This window comes from Alternaria novae-zelandiae, assembly GCF_023758075.1.
Source record: "Alternaria novae-zelandiae strain BMP 2774 chromosome Unknown scaffold_15, whole genome shotgun sequence".
NCBI lineage: Eukaryota > Fungi > Ascomycota > Dothideomycetes > Pleosporales > Pleosporaceae > Alternaria > Alternaria novae-zelandiae.
This window is the reverse complement of record NW_026056975.1, coordinates 874,054-893,096: the sequence shown is the minus strand read 5'-3', so window position 1 is coordinate 893,096 and position 19,043 is coordinate 874,054. Positions and strand designations below refer to the sequence as shown.

The 19,043-nt window shown below is 52.8% G+C and overlaps 8 protein-coding genes across 8 annotated transcripts; 4 read left to right on the top strand and 4 right to left on the bottom strand.

The window, feature by feature from the left end:
- Nucleotides 1–666: 666 nt before the first annotated feature.
- On the bottom strand, nt 667–4,432 carry J4E88_007486 (uncharacterized protein; the record flags this gene model as incomplete). Its single annotated transcript, XM_049401103.1, has 3 exons — nt 667–2,572; nt 3,142–3,794; nt 3,842–4,432. The coding sequence occupies 3 exons, from the start codon at nt 4,430–4,432 to the stop codon at nt 667–669; spliced, it is 3,150 nt and encodes a 1,049-aa protein (XP_049253415.1).
- A 740-nt stretch (nt 4,433–5,172) lies between these two features.
- Nucleotides 5,173–6,018, top strand: J4E88_007485 (uncharacterized protein; the record flags this gene model as incomplete). The annotated part of the gene is made up of 1 exon (XM_049401102.1): nt 5,173–6,018. One exon carries the CDS (start codon nt 5,173–5,175, stop codon nt 6,016–6,018), a length of 846 nt encoding a protein of 281 aa, XP_049253414.1.
- A 468-nt stretch (nt 6,019–6,486) lies between these two features.
- On the top strand, nt 6,487–7,719 carry J4E88_007484 (uncharacterized protein; the record flags this gene model as incomplete). Its single annotated transcript, XM_049401101.1, has 1 exon — nt 6,487–7,719. One exon carries the CDS (start codon nt 6,487–6,489, stop codon nt 7,717–7,719), a length of 1,233 nt encoding a protein of 410 aa, XP_049253413.1.
- A 237-nt stretch (nt 7,720–7,956) lies between these two features.
- J4E88_007483 (uncharacterized protein) lies at nt 7,957–11,781 on the bottom strand (the record flags this gene model as incomplete). The annotated part of the gene is made up of 3 exons (XM_049401100.1): nt 7,957–9,032; nt 9,082–11,498; nt 11,552–11,781. The coding sequence occupies 3 exons, from the start codon at nt 11,779–11,781 to the stop codon at nt 7,957–7,959; spliced, it is 3,723 nt and encodes a 1,240-aa protein (XP_049253412.1).
- An 820-nt stretch (nt 11,782–12,601) lies between these two features.
- J4E88_007482 (uncharacterized protein) lies at nt 12,602–14,507 on the bottom strand (the record flags this gene model as incomplete). Its single annotated transcript, XM_049401099.1, has 6 exons — nt 12,602–13,114; nt 13,169–13,318; nt 13,366–13,523; nt 13,573–13,993; nt 14,050–14,190; nt 14,244–14,507. 6 exons carry the CDS (start codon nt 14,505–14,507, stop codon nt 12,602–12,604), a joined length of 1,647 nt encoding a protein of 548 aa, XP_049253411.1.
- An 860-nt stretch (nt 14,508–15,367) lies between these two features.
- On the top strand, nt 15,368–16,129 carry J4E88_007481 (uncharacterized protein; the record flags this gene model as incomplete). Its single annotated transcript, XM_049401098.1, has 1 exon — nt 15,368–16,129. One exon carries the CDS (start codon nt 15,368–15,370, stop codon nt 16,127–16,129), a length of 762 nt encoding a protein of 253 aa, XP_049253410.1.
- Nucleotides 16,130–16,293: 164 nt separating this feature from the next.
- On the bottom strand, nt 16,294–17,119 carry J4E88_007480 (uncharacterized protein; the record flags this gene model as incomplete). The annotated part of the gene is made up of 2 exons (XM_049401097.1): nt 16,294–16,889; nt 16,939–17,119. The coding sequence occupies 2 exons, from the start codon at nt 17,117–17,119 to the stop codon at nt 16,294–16,296; spliced, it is 777 nt and encodes a 258-aa protein (XP_049253409.1).
- Nucleotides 17,120–17,303: 184 nt separating this feature from the next.
- Nucleotides 17,304–19,028, top strand: J4E88_007479 (uncharacterized protein; the record flags this gene model as incomplete). The annotated part of the gene is made up of 3 exons (XM_049401096.1): nt 17,304–17,506; nt 17,556–18,266; nt 18,329–19,028. 3 exons carry the CDS (start codon nt 17,304–17,306, stop codon nt 19,026–19,028), a joined length of 1,614 nt encoding a protein of 537 aa, XP_049253408.1.
- Between the last annotated feature and the right edge of the window lie 15 nt (nt 19,029–19,043).

The following is a 19,043-nucleotide window of genomic DNA, read 5'->3' as shown; positions in this document are numbered from 1 at the left end:
GATGATTTGTAAAAGCGCTGGAGTTCTGGAGCGGGTGTTTGAGATTAGTTGGTTGTTAGATCTAGGATGTGGTAGTGTGGTGTACTTCTAATGTTACTTTCTTGCATGGTATCTGTCTTTGGTGGTACGAATTTCATGGTGTCGCTGGACTGGTGTACAAGCAAAGTCGGGCTTCCACCTCTGTTTCGTCTCATCTCACATCAAACTCCTTCCTAAACAAGTAACTCAACGCAAGAACCGTGGATTGCTGTGGTTTTTCTATTCACCCTCCCAGCCTGTCACCATCACCCTATCTCATGAGTCAAGTCAACATAGTCCCGATTAGGCAAGTCCTCCAAGAGGTGTAGATTGTTTCAATTTTCACTGGCTTCCAACCTTGCTACCATCTCATCTTCATGCTCGACATTTCTGGGTATCATGGTCACGAATAGGGGGTAACATGAAGTTTATCATTTATATTGATCTGACACTACTAGTAGATACCGACAGCCGTTGAGGCCGACATCGATCGCCGTGCGAAAAGAACCATGTTCTTGTACATATACCATACTTGCACTACACGTGCCAGACGAAACAGCTCTAGCGCCGACATGCCTGACAACTCCCGTGCTACATGCCATCATGCAACAACCGTGCCATATCCCATACTAGATGTTCACGCCGCTCCTAAGCATCCACAATAGACCAGCCAGATTCCACATCGCTGACTTGAGGCGTAACGCCACAGGCCAGATCGACGAAGCTACCATGCTCGTCCTCAGACTCGGTCTCGCTGTCAGTATCGACGAGGGATCCGATATCGGGAACATCGATATACTCGGCCGGCTGAGATTTTGACGCTTCTCGAACCTTCTTGAAGTGCGCCTCAGCACCTTCTTGGACCTTCTTGAAGTGCGCCTCGGGACCTTCTTGGGGTGAACTGCCCGGAGCGGCCAGACCCTGGTGCGATGGGTGTGACTGCGCGTGCTGTGGGCGGTTATCAGATGGGGAAGACATGGTTACTTTGACCGTGGCTGGTTCCTCCGTCGGCTTGGGTTTGGGGTCCGCGTATTGAAATTGAATTCCGCACTGATAGAACATTTTGTCAATCACTCCGCTAGGTACCTCCGGAAGCTTGAATTTGGAGTCCACCGCTTCAAAGCGAATTCCGTTCCAAGCGAGTATGTTATCCATCGTTCCGCCAGAAACCTCCGTAGGCTTGGGCTTGGGGTCCGCCGGCTGAATGTGAATTCCGTACCAAGTCAACATGCTGTCCATCGCTCCGTCAGGTACCTCCCACCCTCGGGCGATGAAGTAGAGCTCTTTGATCTGCTTGTATACGAGGTTGATATTCTCGAACCGCGGTCCGCTAATGATGAAGAATTGAAGAAGCATCGTGTTACCAACGAACAGGAAGTAGAGCTGGAAGGGCGTTACCCACCGGGCGCCGTACGGGAGCTGTATTGGATAATCAAACAACAGCTCTTCTATCAGTCTTCCTACAAAACAAAAATGCAGGGATGCGGGCATGATTTTGATCTGTTCCGTCTTGCGGGAAGGGGGAGGAGGGCGAACGGCCTTGCGTATGACGAACGGTGCCACACTGAAGATGATCGCAAACATGACCACCAAAATAGAGGCGTGGATGTAGTCGAAAAAGATCACAACCTGCTCCGTAGCCCATTTAGCTTTTTTGACCTGGCGGCTGGCGTCCCGCATTTCTTTGATCTCGCGTTTGAGCTTCACGAGGACCTCGCGTGAGACGCCGACTTTATTTGCACGCTTAGAAGAGCCGGATGGGTAGACTAGACGGCATGGTTCGGTGGACTCGCAGCGTAGAGCGAAGCCGAACGGTACTTTGGGCAGGGCTCGACTCGGAGGAAGCGTTCCGCCAGTGTTGGCGCTAACAGGAACGTTTTCGGTGATGGGAGATGGTTTCTTATGCATGATCGCGCTGGAAAGTCGGTTCCAGAAACGACGAGCCTGCTGCTGCACGGCACCCAGAGCTCCCTCAAGTATACGGCGAGAGCGATAGCTGGCATCCGCCCAGAATGTCAGCACAGCCTGCTGTGGGGTTGGATCCTGTATCACCACTTGTGGCGTGTACTGCAGTCTACCACAGTTCTCCATTGTCCAGTCCATGACCTGCGTGCGCATGTCGGGGTACTGGAAGCCGAGGCCGTAGAGTTCGTAGTTGGCCTCCTTTAGACCGCGGACAAGACAGTCTTCATGAGTCTCCATGAAGCCGCGGTTTAATTGGCTAGAGAGAAGTGTGTCCAGATTCTTGTATAGTGCATCCTCTGTGTACTTGGATGTTGAAAGCACCAAGTACTCGTCTACCGCTTGTTTATGTCGAGGGTATATCATGTTCGCGATGCCGTGGAATCCGACGTAGACAGCTGCGAATGATGATGCAAGGTAGATGGCGCATGTCAGTAGAATCGCGACGCGCGGAAAGGCGCGCTGGAGAATGGGGACGTATGCAGGGTCAGAGTTTGTTGATTCGGATGCAGTGCAACGGCCCTCACGTTGTGACTGACTCCGAGTAGGCGCCTCGTATTCTGGTCGAGATGGCATGGTGCTGGCTACCACACTGGTGGATGGCGTGGTAGTGGATGCTGGTCGTTGAGCCTTGTGATAGTTAGCTGCTGTGGTGTAGGTGCAGCGGCGTTGTGGGCTGCGTCTGCGGAAGTGAGATCGGTGGAATTTCTCTTCTCAGGTGCGGTTGAGGGGTGGGCCAATCGCGAATTCTTAAGTAGGCGTGGGGAACGTATTTGAGTACCACGGATGAGGTCGCCAGGGACCAAAGACCGTGCTTGACCAGGCAGCACTTGGCTGGTGTGCAGTGAATTGCCTGTAGGATGAGGTGACAGAAGCGCTGTCAGCACTCGTTTAGGGACGCTCGCAGAAGTTCACGGTGAGTAGACTAAGGAATGAAGACAAGAGCTCGACCGCGTGCTGTTGCCTGGTGAAGACTGGAAGGCGCGATATGGTCCCAATGTCTGCATGACGAAAGGGCCCACTCCAGGACCATACTAGAGCGTTTGCTGCTAAACACCAAACCAACGCGACACAACGTAACACTGTGTTCAAGGTGTGCGCTTCTGATTTGAAGGTCAGACGCCGTGCCATGGCTTCATGATATGTTTTAGGGCTACTTACTACTTCTTCCTCTGCAGCCTTCTTCGTGGCGCCTGCCCAATATCTTCTATGTCTATCGCAACTTCCACATCTTCTGCTTTGATCTCATCGACTTCAGCCACCACCTTCTCTTCTTTCGCCACCGCCCCTTCGCTGCCATTGGGAGCTTCTACTTTCACAACAGCTTCTTTCTTGACTTTCGTGCTCTTAGCTACGACTGCTGAAGGACAGAGACCTCTCTCCGCCAACTTGCAATCGCCACACTTCCTGCCCACAGGCAGGCAAATCGTCTGCCCAAAGCCCACGAGCAGGTTATTAATGTCATCCCACTTGTCTCTCGGTAGCCATGACTCGAGCGCTGCACGCGTCTGTTCTGGCTGCTGCGTCTTGTGCCAGCCCCATAGGTTGGTTATGCGGTGGACGTGGACATCGACACCAATACCCTCGGTTTTGCCCCAAGCTGCGCTCATCGTCAGGTACCCCATCTTAGGTCCAACACCCGGTAGCGACACCAGCCCTTCGATAGTGTCTGGAATTTCGCCGTCGAATTTGTCTCTCAATATCTCGGCCGTTTGCTTAATGTACTTGGTCTTGAGGTTGTGGAAGCCGACTTTGTTGATGAACGCGTTCAGTTCGGGGGGTTCTAAGGCGAGGACCGATTCGAGGTTGAAGCCCTGCACTATGTTAGATGGGAATGGCCATATAGCTTCGGATCACATACCCCAGGCATCCTCTCCTGCATGCCTCGCATGACAGGCGCTAAGACAGTGTCTTTGGTCTGGCTGCTCAGCATCAAAGCTATGAGCGTCTGAAACCTTCGATCGCGAGGCGATCTGATGTCCTTCGCCAGGCTCTCGCAACCCATAGTGTCCACCGGTGCGAGGTTCTCGTTCCGCATCTCTCTCGTCAGGGTATATATCTCCTCCCAATTCGCAGGTGGCTCCATCGTGACAGTTCCATCGCTGGTCTTTATCTTCTTCGCAGGCGCACGACGCGCTTTCTTGACCTTGGCGACTTTCTTCGGGGATGCGATTGCGGTAATTGATGTCTCCTCTACCTCCTTCTTTACAAGGATGGGCATATCCTGGCCTCTTTTCCTCTTCATAGGCATTCGTCGCGTCTCACCATCCGACGCGGAGTCCGCTGGCGCAGAGCTGAGGTCTGAATCTGATCCAGCATTCTCGTCGCTACCTAGTTCGCGTTTGACTGGAGCTGGCGCATTGGTTGCGCTTCGTGTCTGACGTAACGCTCGTTGCGTGCGACTCGCTGCGACAACGCGGGACGCGTCTCGGGAAACTCGTGATGTTCGCATTGGATGATCAATTGAGATGCGCAAACAGCATGCAATGAACGAATGATCTTTGCGACAGACTATCTGAGCTCGCGGGTTGATGCGCAGCTCATAGTGATGACGAAGACGCGGCCCCTGGAAGCGGAAACAGCCAATCAGCGCGTTTCAGATGTAATGGGTTTCCGCGCTGGCACGTGAGGACAAGCTCCCGCACATGACGTCAATTCCAGATTTCGAATGAAAGCAGACTTGCGACAATTTACGTTTCTACAATTTACCTAATCGGAAAACTGTCGTCTGGAGTGAGATGGCGCCTGCTATGGGTACGATCCAACTTGGTCCCATTGGATTCTTATGGCTGGATTGACACCTCTAGAACCAAGTTTCCAGAGGCCAAACCCAGTATCCTCGTCGCTTTCAACATGGTATTTATCTCCACCTTGTGATGCAGCATACACAGTACATGGCCTCCTATAGCCCGGGAAAGTCTGAAGTATGTAGGCTTTCAAATAAGTAACATCAGTCTCCTGCAGGTTAGCTAGAATTCCCGTGCGTATGGTTGCGCCGAACAGATGGGCCGTGCATCAAGCAGCTAATTTGGCTCGTGTGGAGACGTCACGACTTCATACGACAACACCAGCTGTCGTTCCCACCTTGTGTCACCCATTGGCTCAACCCCTCAAATCTATAACATCCAAACAAAAAAACTCCCGTGTATGCTGCATCTTCTACGGCAATAATCGCCACACCCGCAAGACAGAATGCTGCGCGAGCAAATGAAAGAGGTGGACCTACTGATTCTCGGCGCCGGATGGACGTCCACGTTCCTGATTCCGCAACTGGAGGACACCGACATCACGTATGCCGCGACCACCACCACCGGAAGAGACAACACGATCCCGTTCAAGTTCGACCCCGAATCTGGTGATGCGGAGCCATACAAGCGCCTGCCAGCAGCGCAAACCGTAATCATCACTTTTCCATTGGTGGGGCACTCGCAGTCAAAGACCATCGTAGGGCTCTACCGCTCTGTTCACGGCGCAAAGAACAATTGGGTGCAGCTCGGATCCACTGGTATCTTCAATAAACTGCCCAATGACTGGAGCGCTGATGACGCGCCATACGACAAGGAGGACAAGCGGGCCGTTGCGGAAGACGAATTGCTAGCGCTCCACGGCTGTGTGCTGAATCTATCGGGTTTATACGGCGGCGAGCGCGTCCCCGCGAGATGGCTGCCTCGCCTCGGCCAGTCCAAAGACGATGTTGCTAAGCGAGGAGCTGTGCACTTCATCCACGGCGAAGATGTCGCAAGAGCGATAATCGCGACTCATCGGAAGTTTACGCCGGGCAAGCGCTGGATCATTGCCGACATGCGCGTGTACGACTGGTTCGACCTGATCATGAGCTTCAGCTCCATGACCGAGTCGTCTATGACCAAGGAAGAAGTGGAGACGCGCCAGGAGTTCGCTAAATGGGTAGGCGAACTCATGGAGGAGCAGGGTATCCGTGCTTTGCCGCGCGATATGGGTGCCTTGGGTCGGAAGCTGGACTCTAGGGGGTTTTGGTACCATCATGGTCTGTGGCCCCGGCACAAGCGGTTAGCATAGCGGCTCGGCTCGAGGCAATTTTGAGAAGACTCACAGGTCAATCATGTGTGCGAGGTCGCGCGTAATGGACATCGACTCGATAGGCTTGTTCTCATGGTCTAAGTGACTAATGGATGCCTCGGAGGACGCTTCCATGTATTCTCAGGTAATTGCAATGCTCTCTACTGGTCTGATTGCGCCTATGTGCTCGGCCTCCAACACCGCTGTTACATCCATAGCATACAGTCATGAAAACACCTCAAAATGAACCAAGGTTATGATGTATCGCAGTCCGAACATCTTCTTTCCTGCACTGCAATAAATAGCTGATATCCCCTTCCGTCTCTCCTAATATCTCAAATTCTCAGGTCAAATTACATTCACCATCACAACTTTCGAAAATATCTTGAACTACCAAATTCTCCACCCACACACACTACCTCAACACCACTCACACACCCACAACAGACACCCTCCACACACACCAACATGTCTTACTCCGCCTACACCGCAACCCAACACCAGCGCATGTGGAGTACAAACTTGCAGCAGTGGATCACCATCTCCGCCTCAAGGCCAACCTACCCACCCCAACAATTAAGCATGCCACAGCAGATGAGCATGCCGCAACAAATGAGCATGCCGCAACAAATGAGCATGCCACAACAGCTCCCTCCTCCCGGCGTCGCTGCCACCAACTGCTTTCCTGCTGGTTTCGTCCCCTACCAGCAATATCCTTCTCACATGCCGGGTAGGTCACAACCCGGCGCCGTGAACGCTCCCGGCGTCGCTGCCACTAATCGCTTTCCTGCTGGTTTCGTCCCCAGCCAGCAGCAATACTACTCTCACATGCCGGGTAGGCCACAACCCGGCGCCGTGAATGCTCCCGGCGTCGCTGCTACTAATGGCTATTCTTACCCATACGCACAGCAGCCACAGAGGTTTAGTCAGCCTGTGGTTCAGACTGCTTTCGTCCCAAAGCCTATGTTTCAGAATGTTAGGAGGCAATTCACGCCTGGGTTTCAGCAGCAGCAGAGTAGCATCATCAATGCTACTACCAATGGTCAAGTTTTCGACCTCACACGCGATGATGTCGGGGAGGTGCCTCCTCCAACATGGCCAACAACTCCCTCCGTCCCCGTTCCCTCCGCGCCTACCAAGAGAAAGAGGCAGTCAGGGGAGGAAGACGAGGTACCAAAGGTACCAAAGAAGAGGGGCAGGCCTCCTAAGGCGAAGCCTATGAACGAGGTGCCCAAGGTACCAAAGAAGAGGGGAAGACCCCCCAAGACTAGGCCGGTCGTCGTAGCCCAGGTACCAACCCCTGACATCACCACGACCACCACTACGACCACCAACCCCTCATCAGAGGATAATTTCGCGTTCGAACCCGCCCCGTTTGCCGGCTTCAACTCGTACACCATCGACCAACGCGTCGAGGCAGGAACCCCCTGCCGCCTACAAGAGCGTGGGCAAGACAGCGCCGAAGCTGTAGAAACCGTTGACAACCTCCCGGCCTCCTTTTTGCCCGCGTGTCCAGCGGCTGAGAGCATATGGGCGGACCCCCCGCTACCCCAAGAACCTTGTATCGTGGAGCAGGGTTCCTTTGAGGAGCTCATGGATGCCTTTGAAGCTAGAGCTGCAGCGGATGATTTGGCTGCGAATGCGGCAATAGATGACTTTGTGTGCGGCTGGAACCATAATCTGGAGGATCTGATATTTTGAATAACGGATGAGGTCCTACACCTCTAATGTTAGGTAGTTATGCGGAATAGGTAGTAATAGTCTTAGAAGAAGACGATGAATGCATCTGATGCCCCCCCAATGCCATGAAACTCCACGCTATGCTTGTATGCTATAAAGGTGCCGCGAACGGCTAACACGAAAGAAAAAGAAAACAACACCCACACCACAGTGATGATACAACAAGTCCACCTCCCATCCTTCTTAACAACTACCCGTCTAAACCTCAATATTCTCAAATGGATCCCGGTCCGGCGGCAATCCCCTGTAAATCACACTGCCACTCGCATCCAACCGCGCATTCACACTCGTGATCCACACGCGCTTGGTAAACGCACTAGTACGCTGGATCTCGTCCTTAGCAACACCCAGGTCGTCGTGCGGGATCCAGACAGCGGGCTGGATGGCGCGGGTGGCGGGATGCTGGAAAGAGCGCTTGATGAGCTTTTGGCGGGCCTCAGGCTCGATGTCGGCGAGCTCGTCATCGACTTCGTCGAAAAGGTTGCCAGCGGGTAGGACTTGCGCTTCTGCGTCGCGGATGGGCTTTGCGACGTCGTCGAGACCCTTCTTGAGTGCGTTGGTCATAATGTCTAGAGGGTCCTTGCGCTTCTTGTGGTGGGACTGCGAGCGCGAACTGCGACGGGAGCGTTGTGAGCGGTCAGCCCAGCTTGAGTTGCGCGCACGATTGTCGGGTCGAGGTGACTGCCCGTAGCCGGCGGGTGGCATGTTACCATCCAGATTGCTGAGCTCGTATGATCCAGGGCCATGGGCTGCCTCGCGTTCCTTCCTTTCCTCGAGGCGGTTTTGTTCGTCTAGGTGGGCTCGTTCGCGCTCCTCGGCTGTCCGCTGTGCGTCTTCCTGAGACATAAGACCTTGGTGTTCGTCCTCCCGTTCCCACTTGCTGGCCTGTGCCCGCTGCCACTCTTCGTCTCGCAGGACCGCCTCGTCTTCGAATGTAATTGGCAAGTACGTGAAGAGAGGCCCGAACGCTCTGTTCAGCACGACCTGGTAAAGCACAGTGAAGACCATAATGATGATCATGATGATAGCCTGAGGGAAACATGATTGCCTGCCCTGCTCATCTTCCTGCAGGAAAAACAAACCGATCATGCATAGCTCAAGGAAGTAGAGTCCAGTGAACAGCTGGTTGACCGCTTTGGGGAAGATGAGACCGTTGGTTTCGGCCTTGGCGTAGCTGACGTAGATCATCTGGTACCTGTAGGTAAACCAGAAGAGACTGAAGGTAATCAACATCATGATTAGGATCAAGGGCGCGACAACTGAGTAGATGAGACCTGGGTATCGTTAGTTGATGTAAACGTTTATCTCGATAGATAAACTTACCAATGGCGGCAAAGTTGGTATAGACCGGGATCATGGTACCCCAGTTGATACCCGGCCTTTGCAAAACCCTTGAAACCTTCTCGCGCGGTGTGGTGTCCAAGAAACGCAGAAAGATGATAACAACGACGGCACCAATTTGCAGTAGAGTACCGGAACTGATACTAAGCGCTTGCAGAATCATGTAAGAGAAGAAGTAGTTGGCGGCCTTGGGGAGGTTCTGCGCCAATGTCTGGGGGACACTGAGTGGATCGTTGAGCAGATCGTCGATGGTCGAGGTGATACCGGTAGAGATGGAAACAACCAGGAACAGTTGGACAAAGACGAAGGCGAAGTAGAAGTTCTGTACAAGCAACTCGCGTTCACCGAACGTCGTCGTACCGGTAAGACCAGCCAGGAAGCGAAGTAGTAGGGGCAGTATGGCGAAGAGAATGGCGAGGAAGGCTGGTGGCAACACACCCTGAATCAAACTAACGACCCAGTCGGGAGCATCATTGATAAAACCAAGCCATGGCAATGTTTCGGTCAGAGAGTCGACTTGGGACAGAGCTCCTGTAAAACTGACGGGAATACCCCAGAAGATGATAAGTCCAACGATGAGTAGAATGACTCCAAACATGCGTAGGTAGCGCTCCCACCACTTCATGGTCAAGTTGTCCCAGATGACGTAGTTGGGGTTAACCTCGACGGTTCGTGGGTTCATTTGCCGGGGGATGTGGTGACTCAATGACTGACAGGCCATGTGTGCAGCAACCTGGTGGTTAAACTGAATAAAGGCCGAGTTCATCAGTGGGAAACGCTCTGGGTGAGCCTGGTCGTCGGCAATCTCAGCGTTGAGGCGGGCAAGCTCCTTGCGGCAATGGTAGATGGTGTCCACCTTCTTGCCAATCAGAGGCAGCGACGGCCACCACGAGAAGTTCAAGACGGGCAGACGCATCGTTTCTCTGTCCTTTGGCTTCATGTATTTTCTCCAGAGAGCGTCCTCGCCATCCTCTTCCATAGACTCGTCGTACAAGCCTGATAGGTCGTACTTGATCTTACTGGCATCCTTGACTTCTAACGGTAGCTCTTCTCCCTCTTTCACGAATGGACTTGGGCTTATGAAGTCACCCTGACCGACGTACATGGCCTTGAGCTTGTTGAGCGGGTGCTTCCATGCAGGTTGTACAGGCTTGTCGTCTTTGGTGTCCGTCTCGGCTGCGGGTGCTTTCAAGTTCGTCTGAGGAGAGTTGGGCTCTGTAACAGTACCTTCAGAATCGTACTTCTCCTTGGTGGCCAATGGAGTGTGGGTATCGCTGCTAGCGGCCCTTTGGTGGTAGTCCGCAGATGTGGGTGACGATGCTGGAACCTCGTCGCTGCCGTCGAAACTTGGCTGTGCTTCCTCAGGGTTCCGCGCTTGACCAGCCTGACGGGATTTTCCGCCGAAAACTCCTCGCATTCCACCATAGACGTTCTTGTTGAAGCGATCCACACCCTGGCCGACATCGCGGAAGCCTTTGCCGACAGCGTGCATGCCTTCTCCTAAAAAGGGCAATGGGTTCATGTTCACGCCGCGCTTGCGATCAGGTGAAGTCGACCGCGAAGAAGAGGATGATGATGATGCAGACTCTGCCAGGACCTTTTGGAGTTGTTGCTCGATCTCGTGGGGGTTACCGGCGTCCACACCCTGTTCGTGAGTCTCCTGGTTGATTGCGTGGTTCTGCATGGCCTCGTCGTGCTTCTTTTCCGCCTTGGACTTCTTCTTTCCAGCTTCCTTGGCGGCCTTCTCCTCCATCTTCTTGTGCTTTTTGGTGCATGTGATGATGAGATTTGTTTCGGCCGCTTCAAGGCTCCGTGCGATCTTGGTTCGGTCGTTGACCTTGTCCATAAGATCGTCGTAGTTGCGGTTGATCCAGATGTCTTTGATGCCGCCGGGGAAGACATCGTAGAGGGCGTCGAGGGCGGGGACCGTGAGCCACTTCTCAGGGATACTTTGCACGAGAATGGTGGTGGCAGAGGCTCGGATACGATGCTCGGGCCTGGTAAGAACGGTCTGCCTGAGGCGCACGAATTGCCTCAGCGCCAAGTAGAAATTGAAGCACACCCAGCATACGACCGATACGGCAATGATGCAGTGCGCCCACAGACGATGTCTCTTGTTCGGAAACGCGACATTGGGCCAGGCGAAGGAGTCCAAGCCCGAGACACCGGGCTCGTCGCCCTTTCGGTTTATTGGTAGGAGGACAGGCAGGATAATGAGTGCCATGGGTATGAAGATGCGGAGCAGGAGCTGCAGGTACTGGAGGAAGAGGTAGCCATCGACACCGGCGACGCGGATGAGCTCCTTGTCGCTGATGGTGAAGACATTGCGGAATGAATCGATGGCGGTCGTGGGCGCTGCGATGCGCTTGGCTACGGGTACGAAGGCGGTCTTGTAGTAGCTGGCAATGGTTAGCACATGGGGGTTTGTAGGCAGGGAAGCGGCGTCGCATACTATATTTTGTGGAACAGACTCTGTCGCGCAGCAGCTTTGTCGGCCTGGTCTGCATCATCTACGGTCTTCTTCTTGGTGACTCCCTTGTGCAGCTTCCAGTTGCCACTCAGAATCAAGAAAACAACAATCTGGATACCAAAAATGGCAGCGGCGGTGGACAGCGAGGCGGCGAAGTTCTCGATGCTCTGGTTCCGCCGCGACTCTGGCGATGGCTTGTTGGGGTCGGACATGGCTCAGAGCGGTGCAGGTCGCGTTTGCGGTCAAGTTGTGAAGCGGAACCCCTGTCTTAAGCGCAGATGGCCATGGAAGAAGGGCAGGGAAAAGCAGCCGCTGTTGCTTGCGGTTGCAGATAAATTATTAGGGCAGTAGAGTCGCACAGAGGGTGTGAATGAGAACGTCAAAGAGAGGGTTCATTATGAACTTGGAGGTGACTGGCATGGCGCACACGGCGACGTGTTTCAACCCTCGCATTCCCTGATACGCGGTCAGTCGGGGGCTTGGCGGCGTCACTGGCGCTGGTGGGCGCGCTACTTTGCCAACCGCCCGCCGTTTGAGCCAAACAACCGCTGGCCTGGTCTTTAATCTGAAACTACAGACGGCCGTTTGGCCTAGGCCCTTTCTCTTTGAGGCTGACAGCGACACAGTGATTTTGTTGCGCGCAGCAAAACAACACTGCTTTCACGATGGCATCTGTTGTGCGACCCGTCTCTGTGGGTAAGGAGCATTAAGATTGTGGCGCATGCATGGACCCCATCTGAGCATCCTCCCCGTACTCGATGACGTTCTGCTACCAGGAATCCGCTCCGTATTGCCGTATTAGACTGCGCACGCGCCAGGCTGTTCCCACCTTCTATGAAGAGCTACGCGCCAGCGCCACACTGAGGCGCACGCCAAGCCCTTGACTCAATTGGCCGAACTCTCATCACTCACGCCACATGTGCAGATCACGCCAGCCCATAGCTTGCACTATTCTGAAGCTTCCAGTATTCGTCTTGACACTTGCGCCTTTTATTTTGTCTTTGTGTGTGCACGTCTGTAATCGACTACCTTTCACGGCGTGACCTCATTTCCCAACAACCTCCCAATCTCCTCCGCAATCGCCAACGTCTTCTCCTCACTCAACTTCTTTCCAATCACCTGAACAGCAACCGGCGCGCCGTGATATACCTCAGGGTCGTATTCCGCCTGCACACTCGCATCCAAGTCACTCAACGGCTTGTAATCCGCCCGTTTGCCATCGACCTTGCTATCTGCAAAAGTGACAGGAACGACGACGCTCGTAAAGTCAAGCAAGTTAATGGCAGACGCATAGCCATAGTACTTGAACTGGTTGTGTCGGATAGCAGCTGTAGGACTGATGGGGCCGACTATACAGTCAAGCTCACAACCAAGTTCGGCCTCGACCTCTCGCCATTTGGATAGATATTGCATCTGGTAGTCCCACTTTTGCAGATGGATATCCCATACATCGTTCAGGTCGGCTTTTTGGATATCCGGGTTGAGGAGTTCTTTGATGTTGGGGATTGGCGGCTCCCCGGAAGCTTTGATGTCCCTCATTACGTTCTGTTGAACGATCAGCTACGCGAAACTGCGTGAAACCAATTTCGAGGATCTTACTGTGCTACCATCTGCACCATAGATCTTGTTAGCGAGATCATGGGCGAAGTCGTGCTTGTAGGGAGTCCACGGCACGACTTTGTGCTTGTTTTGTTTCAAGACATCGACTACCTGCTCAATCCCGCGCAGTACCGGAGGATGTGGGAGAACCTGTACTTTCAGTGAATGCGATTATGGTGTGGTTCCTTGAGACTTACGTTGCCGTCACAATTATAGTATCCGATGGTAAGGCCAGACGAGCCCAGCTTTGCTTTGACAGCATCCTCCGGGTCAGATCGCCAAGGCATTGGGACGACTTTAGAGTCGTAGTTCCAGGGCTCTTGTTGGAGTACGGAAGTGAGGAAGAGCCTCAGGTCTGTATAGTCAGTCTAGCTTTGGACATGAGTTGACCCCAATACACTTACCGGCTGCCGAGTGCGCAATGGGTCCAACAACACTGTGTATAGTCTCCTGTCCCTCCATACTATTCGCCATTTTCGCATACGGCATACGACCATGACTCGGACGAATTCCATACAAGAAGTTGAAAGCCGATGGAATCCTAATGGATCCGCCAATGTCAGTGCCAACACCAATGATGCCTCCACGGATACCGATCATGGCTCCCTCACCACCTGAACTTCCGCCGCACGACCAGTTCTTGTTGCGTGGGTTTGTCGTTCTGCCGATTATGTTGTTGACAGTTTCGCAAACCATCAATGTCTGAGGTACACTTGTCTTGACGTAAAAGACTGCACCGGCTTTGCGAAGGAGTGCCGTGAGGACGGAGTCTTCTTCGTCGTACTTTCCTAGCCAGGAGACATAACCCATTGATGTCTCTTTTCCCTGATCGTGTCGTGTCAGTTGTGAATTGATTGTTTACGCAGGTAATCGCTTCATACCTTGATCCGCAGCTGATCTTTCAGTGAGATGGGAAGTCCATGCAGAGGACCAATGGGCTTATTATGCTTAGCATAATACTCATCAAGACCACGGGCCTGCGCAAGAGCCTCTTCGGGGAAGAACTCATGTACACAGTTCGTCTATGACCACTCGTTAGTCGATGCACCTGTACCTATCATCAAACTCATCTCACCAGTTGCTGTGCTATAGCAGCTCTTTTACAAAACGCAAGCGTGACATCAACCGATTTCAGCTCGCCCTGCGCCAACTGTGCGACGAGGTCAGTCGCCGATGATTCTGTAATCTCGATTTCTTTTGCAGAAAGCAGCCCTGATTCCTTTGGATATTCAAACGTATTGCCGTCGCTCGGGAGGTCTCGGATCAACCAGTCTGAGGGGATAGATTCGGCAATGCGCTTTCGTTTGTCGGCAGCAAGCTGCTCCCAGTTTGAACCCATTGTCGATGTGCGTACGCTGTTTGCGGCGAATGACAGAAGTTTGGTATGGAATACAGTCTGTTCAATGCTCAGAGAGACACTTGTACCGATACTGGCGCCGGACTAAAGGGCGATGATAACGCTCATACGTACTGCGTTTATCAGGATAGTCGCTTGCACCTACCGCATCAGGACTCAACCCCACCTTACGTGCGGAGCATTTCCGACAACACGGCTCGGTATTTCGCTTCTTGACATCTACGATGCTAGTTGTACTCAGGTCTTGTAGTCCCTATCAAGCTGTCAGACTTGCAGCGATAAAGTTTCGATAATCCCCGGTCAGTACACGAGACAGGGCGCCGTATAACGTGCCGCTTCGTACTAACAAGACCTGCATGACGTCACCTCGACCACCCCTAGGCAAGGTTCATCGGCTGCAGTGCTGAGGACACAACGTGACTAGGCAGTTGCTATTGCATACTAAATTTGTTCAACTCATCTAAACTTCTCAGAATAGAAAGTGATCCCAACGTGGATATGTTTACCGTACTGCAGCTGAACAATCGACCGGCAAAGAGCGGATAGACACGCTTCGTCCTTTCGTGGCCGCGCTCTAGCCCTCACGTATTCCGTATGATCAAACAATCTTTGGCTAGGTCTTTTGGATACACGCTGTAGACGCCATGTCGTTCTTTCCACGCCCTACAAGGCAGCGAACATGCCTAAGTATAGAGCGCTCGATGAATCGATGTTCTGACGCGGACCTTGGATACTTATCTAACAACTCATATTCTGAGACCATCTATCATCAACAAAACTGACATTGTCAACACTTCAGCATTGGACAACACCTAGGTATCGACAACCTCTAGCCACCCACGATGTACCTCCGTGCCGTTCACGCCGAGGCAGATATTGCCAAACTACATCAATTCATCCGCGCAAACCCACTAGGCATCTTCACCACAGCCATCGAATCCAGATCATTTCCTTTCCTCCAATCCAGCCACATCCCCTGGGTCCTAGACACCGAAGAACCCAAAGCCGACTCGACCCATCTCGGCGTCCTGCGCGGTCACATCGCTCGCGCCAACCCCCAAGCCAAAGTCCTCATCGAACATCTCAAATCGCAAACCAACTTCGACACAGACCAGCCTATCCAAACCCTCTCACGCGACATCATGATCCTGTTCAACGGCCCAGCGCACCACTACGTCACGCCAAAATTCTACACAGAAACCAAGCCCGCGACCGGAAAAGTAGTGCCAACGTGGAATTACTCCGCCGTCCAAGTGTACGGCCGAGCCACCTTTTTCCACGACACAAAAGACCCTGCCACAGGCTCTTTCCTCGACAAACAGATCCGAGACCTGTCGCTGCAGTCCGAGAAAGGGATTATGGGCTACGAGAAGCCATGGGAGGTTGACGATGCGCCATCGAGCTATATTGAGATATTGAAGAAGGCGATTATTGGGGTGCAGATTGAGATTGTGGATTTGGGGGGGAAGTGGAAGATGAGTCAGGAAATGGGGGTGGGGGATCAGAGGGGGGTGGTTGAGGGGTTCAAGAAGATGGGGTCGGATTTGGGAGATGAGATGGCGAGGACGGTTGAGGAGAGGGGGAAGGTGGGGGTGAAGTCTTAGTCACCTGAAGCGGATGGAAGGGTCTTGGTTGTATCAAGAGCTTCGCGATCCCTGTTCTTTTTGTAAACGTCGTATGTTGTTGTATGAGGTGATAAACCTCGGGTATCATATCCAAACGCCGATGCAAGGTGTAAAACAAGCGAACTGAGAAACCTTCCGCGGTACTACCAGCTCGCCAGCACTGCATCCACTTTCCTTCTCCCTTCATTATCCAGCCCCTCCATATCAACATCCTCTTCATCCTCCGCCGTAGAAGGAACCTGCACATCCCCAAACTTCTCTTCCACACGCGCCGCAACCCGTATCGCCAGCGTGCGTGTCTTTGCCAGCTCCGACGCAAGCGGCGCATCCTTCCACACCAGATTCGGCTGTATATTCTCTTTGGGGTCGCGATACGGCTCTAGCAGCGAAAGCAGTGTACGATACGTATCGAGCCTGTTCTGAAGCGTCTGTCGATGTGCAGAGAGCTCTTGGAGGCGGGAGACGGAGGAGAGGTATTCGTCTTGTGTGACTTCGGCGTCGCGGTCGGGCCATGTGGTTGGGAGTTTTGCGATGTTCTCGTCGAGGGTTAGGTCGTCGTTTTGGTAGAGGGTGTGCGCGTCGTTTTCGGGTAAAGAGGAGGAAGTGTGCGCGTCTTCGTTGTCGTCGTCGGCGTGTTGCGCGCCGGAGTCCCAGTATAGGATGTCTATTTGCTCGACTACGTGGTCGATCATTTGCCGGCTGTAGACTTTTCGCGAGTGCTGTTTGAGGTCGCGGTTGACTCCTTGACATTAGAACTAGCCTACTGAGAGTTATGGATGACTGTGTACCTTTATCAAGCACGCCTTTCATGACACTGAGTTCAATACCACCATCTTGCGCAAGAGTGCGCAGCCGTTCTGATGGCGGTATTGGACGCGATAGAATGTGTTTCCTGGTCTGGAGAAATCTTTGCTTCTGTTCAACGACAGTGCCTTGTTTCGACCTCGCATTTGGCACGCGTCGATCCATTTTGAGAGTGCTGGGTGGGTTTATGATGACAATCATCGCGGACATGTGCATTGGATCGCGGGGACTAGCGCGACGCGTGAAAATCGGACGTTACCCCATTGAGATAGCGCGCTCGTCAAATCCCATCTAGCCCTGGAGGTATCTCGATCCATCCCATCTCCGTCCCTAGGTCACAGCCGCAACGATGCTCCTCGTACTCATACTCGCCCTGCTGATCATCGCACCTGCGTTGACCTATTATCTTACTACTTATGTTTTCTACACAACCGCCAAGGACAAGGACTCATTAGGGAAATTACCACCATCGATTCCCTACTCTGTTCCAATAGCTTCCCATTATCTCGGTTTCGTTCTCAACGGACAGCAGAAGTACTTCGCGAAGCTGATGTAAATTCAATTGCGTGGTAGTGATTGGAAGAGTACTGACACATCTTAGTGCGGAATATGAACATTTCGCGCCGTTCCTCGTCTGGGATTTCGCCGTTCTTCGAGACCCGGAACATACGAAGAAGGTCATGCAAGCATGTAGGGGAGTCGTCACAAGGAGGAATATGCACGAAGTTATTACAGGCTATCGCAAAGACCTTAAAAAGAAGTATAAGGATGCCGCGGTCAACGCGCAAAAGTTTTTGATAACTCAGCGTGGCGTGACAACGTGTAAGTATCTGGAAGGCAGCTCGCTGGCCACCATGACCAACCTGTATACCGATATCTTATCGCGTAACATGAACGATAAGATGTTTCAAATCAGCAGCTGGACCCAGATAGAAGATGTCTGGTCGTTCCTCCAGCAAGTCCTTACAAAGTGCTCTTTGGAATTGCTCTTTGGCTCCGCCATTCTCAAACAGTATCCTGGCCTCATAAAAGACTACTGGAAGTTCGAAGACGCTATCCAAGACTACTTATCAGTACAATATTTGTTTAGACCCGCACCTTACAAAGAGCCGCTCGAACGGCTATGGCAGGGCGTGGAAAAGTGGCTGAAAGTCAATCACAGTGGCACCGAGTTCGCGAAGACTGGACCCGATGATGCAGATCTGGACGAGTATAGGGGTTCGAAGTTCATCCAAGAACTTGATGACAAGATTGCGAGCAAACAGCTACCTTTTGAGGCAAGAATCGCGGAGATGTTAGACGTAATGCACCAGTAAGCATGCTCCGTGAAACTATATTACCGTGGCTCGTACAGTCGTGCTGACATGATTATAGCTCGAATATGGAATTGATCCCTTGCGCTATTTGGACCACGATCGAATTGCTACGCAAGCCATACCTAGCCGAGCAGATCTCTGCGGTGGTCTCCGCAAGCAAGTCAGCAAAATCGGCCGCGTATGATGTGAATGGGATTCTAGCTATGCCCCTCTTCCAGTCCCTACAGGCAGAGGTCAGCCGTCTCCGTGTGGCAAGGTATGAGATATATACCCTGACTGCTGATGTTGCCCTTGACAGCGAGTGGACGCTTCCCAAAAATTGCAATGCAATTGCGTTCTCGCGAGATCTCGCACTGAACACAAAAGTGTGGGCAAAGGCGCGGCCACGCACTGTTGAAAAACCACTGGAGGAATTCTGGGCTGAGCGCTTCTTGATCCCTGAGAAAGACACTTCAAAGGCACAGGGTCAGCGAAAGAGCCGCAGTAGCCTGAATGAGGCGAGATTCGACACGCAGGATCTCGAGCTGCTGGTCCCTGCAATCGGTGACGAGATGGCGTTCGACCTTGCTAGCCATTATTTCAGAGCCATGCAAGCAGCGACTACGGCTGTTCTATTCAAGGAGTTCGAGATACAGCTATGCGATCCGGATTTGATCGATGCAGCGATGCCTGAGTTGCGGGAGTCGGCTTTTGGACTGGTGCGACCGAAGGAGAAAATAGCCGTGCGCATACGCAAACGCAGGGCCGGCAAGGAGTAGTGAAGGGAGGGCCCT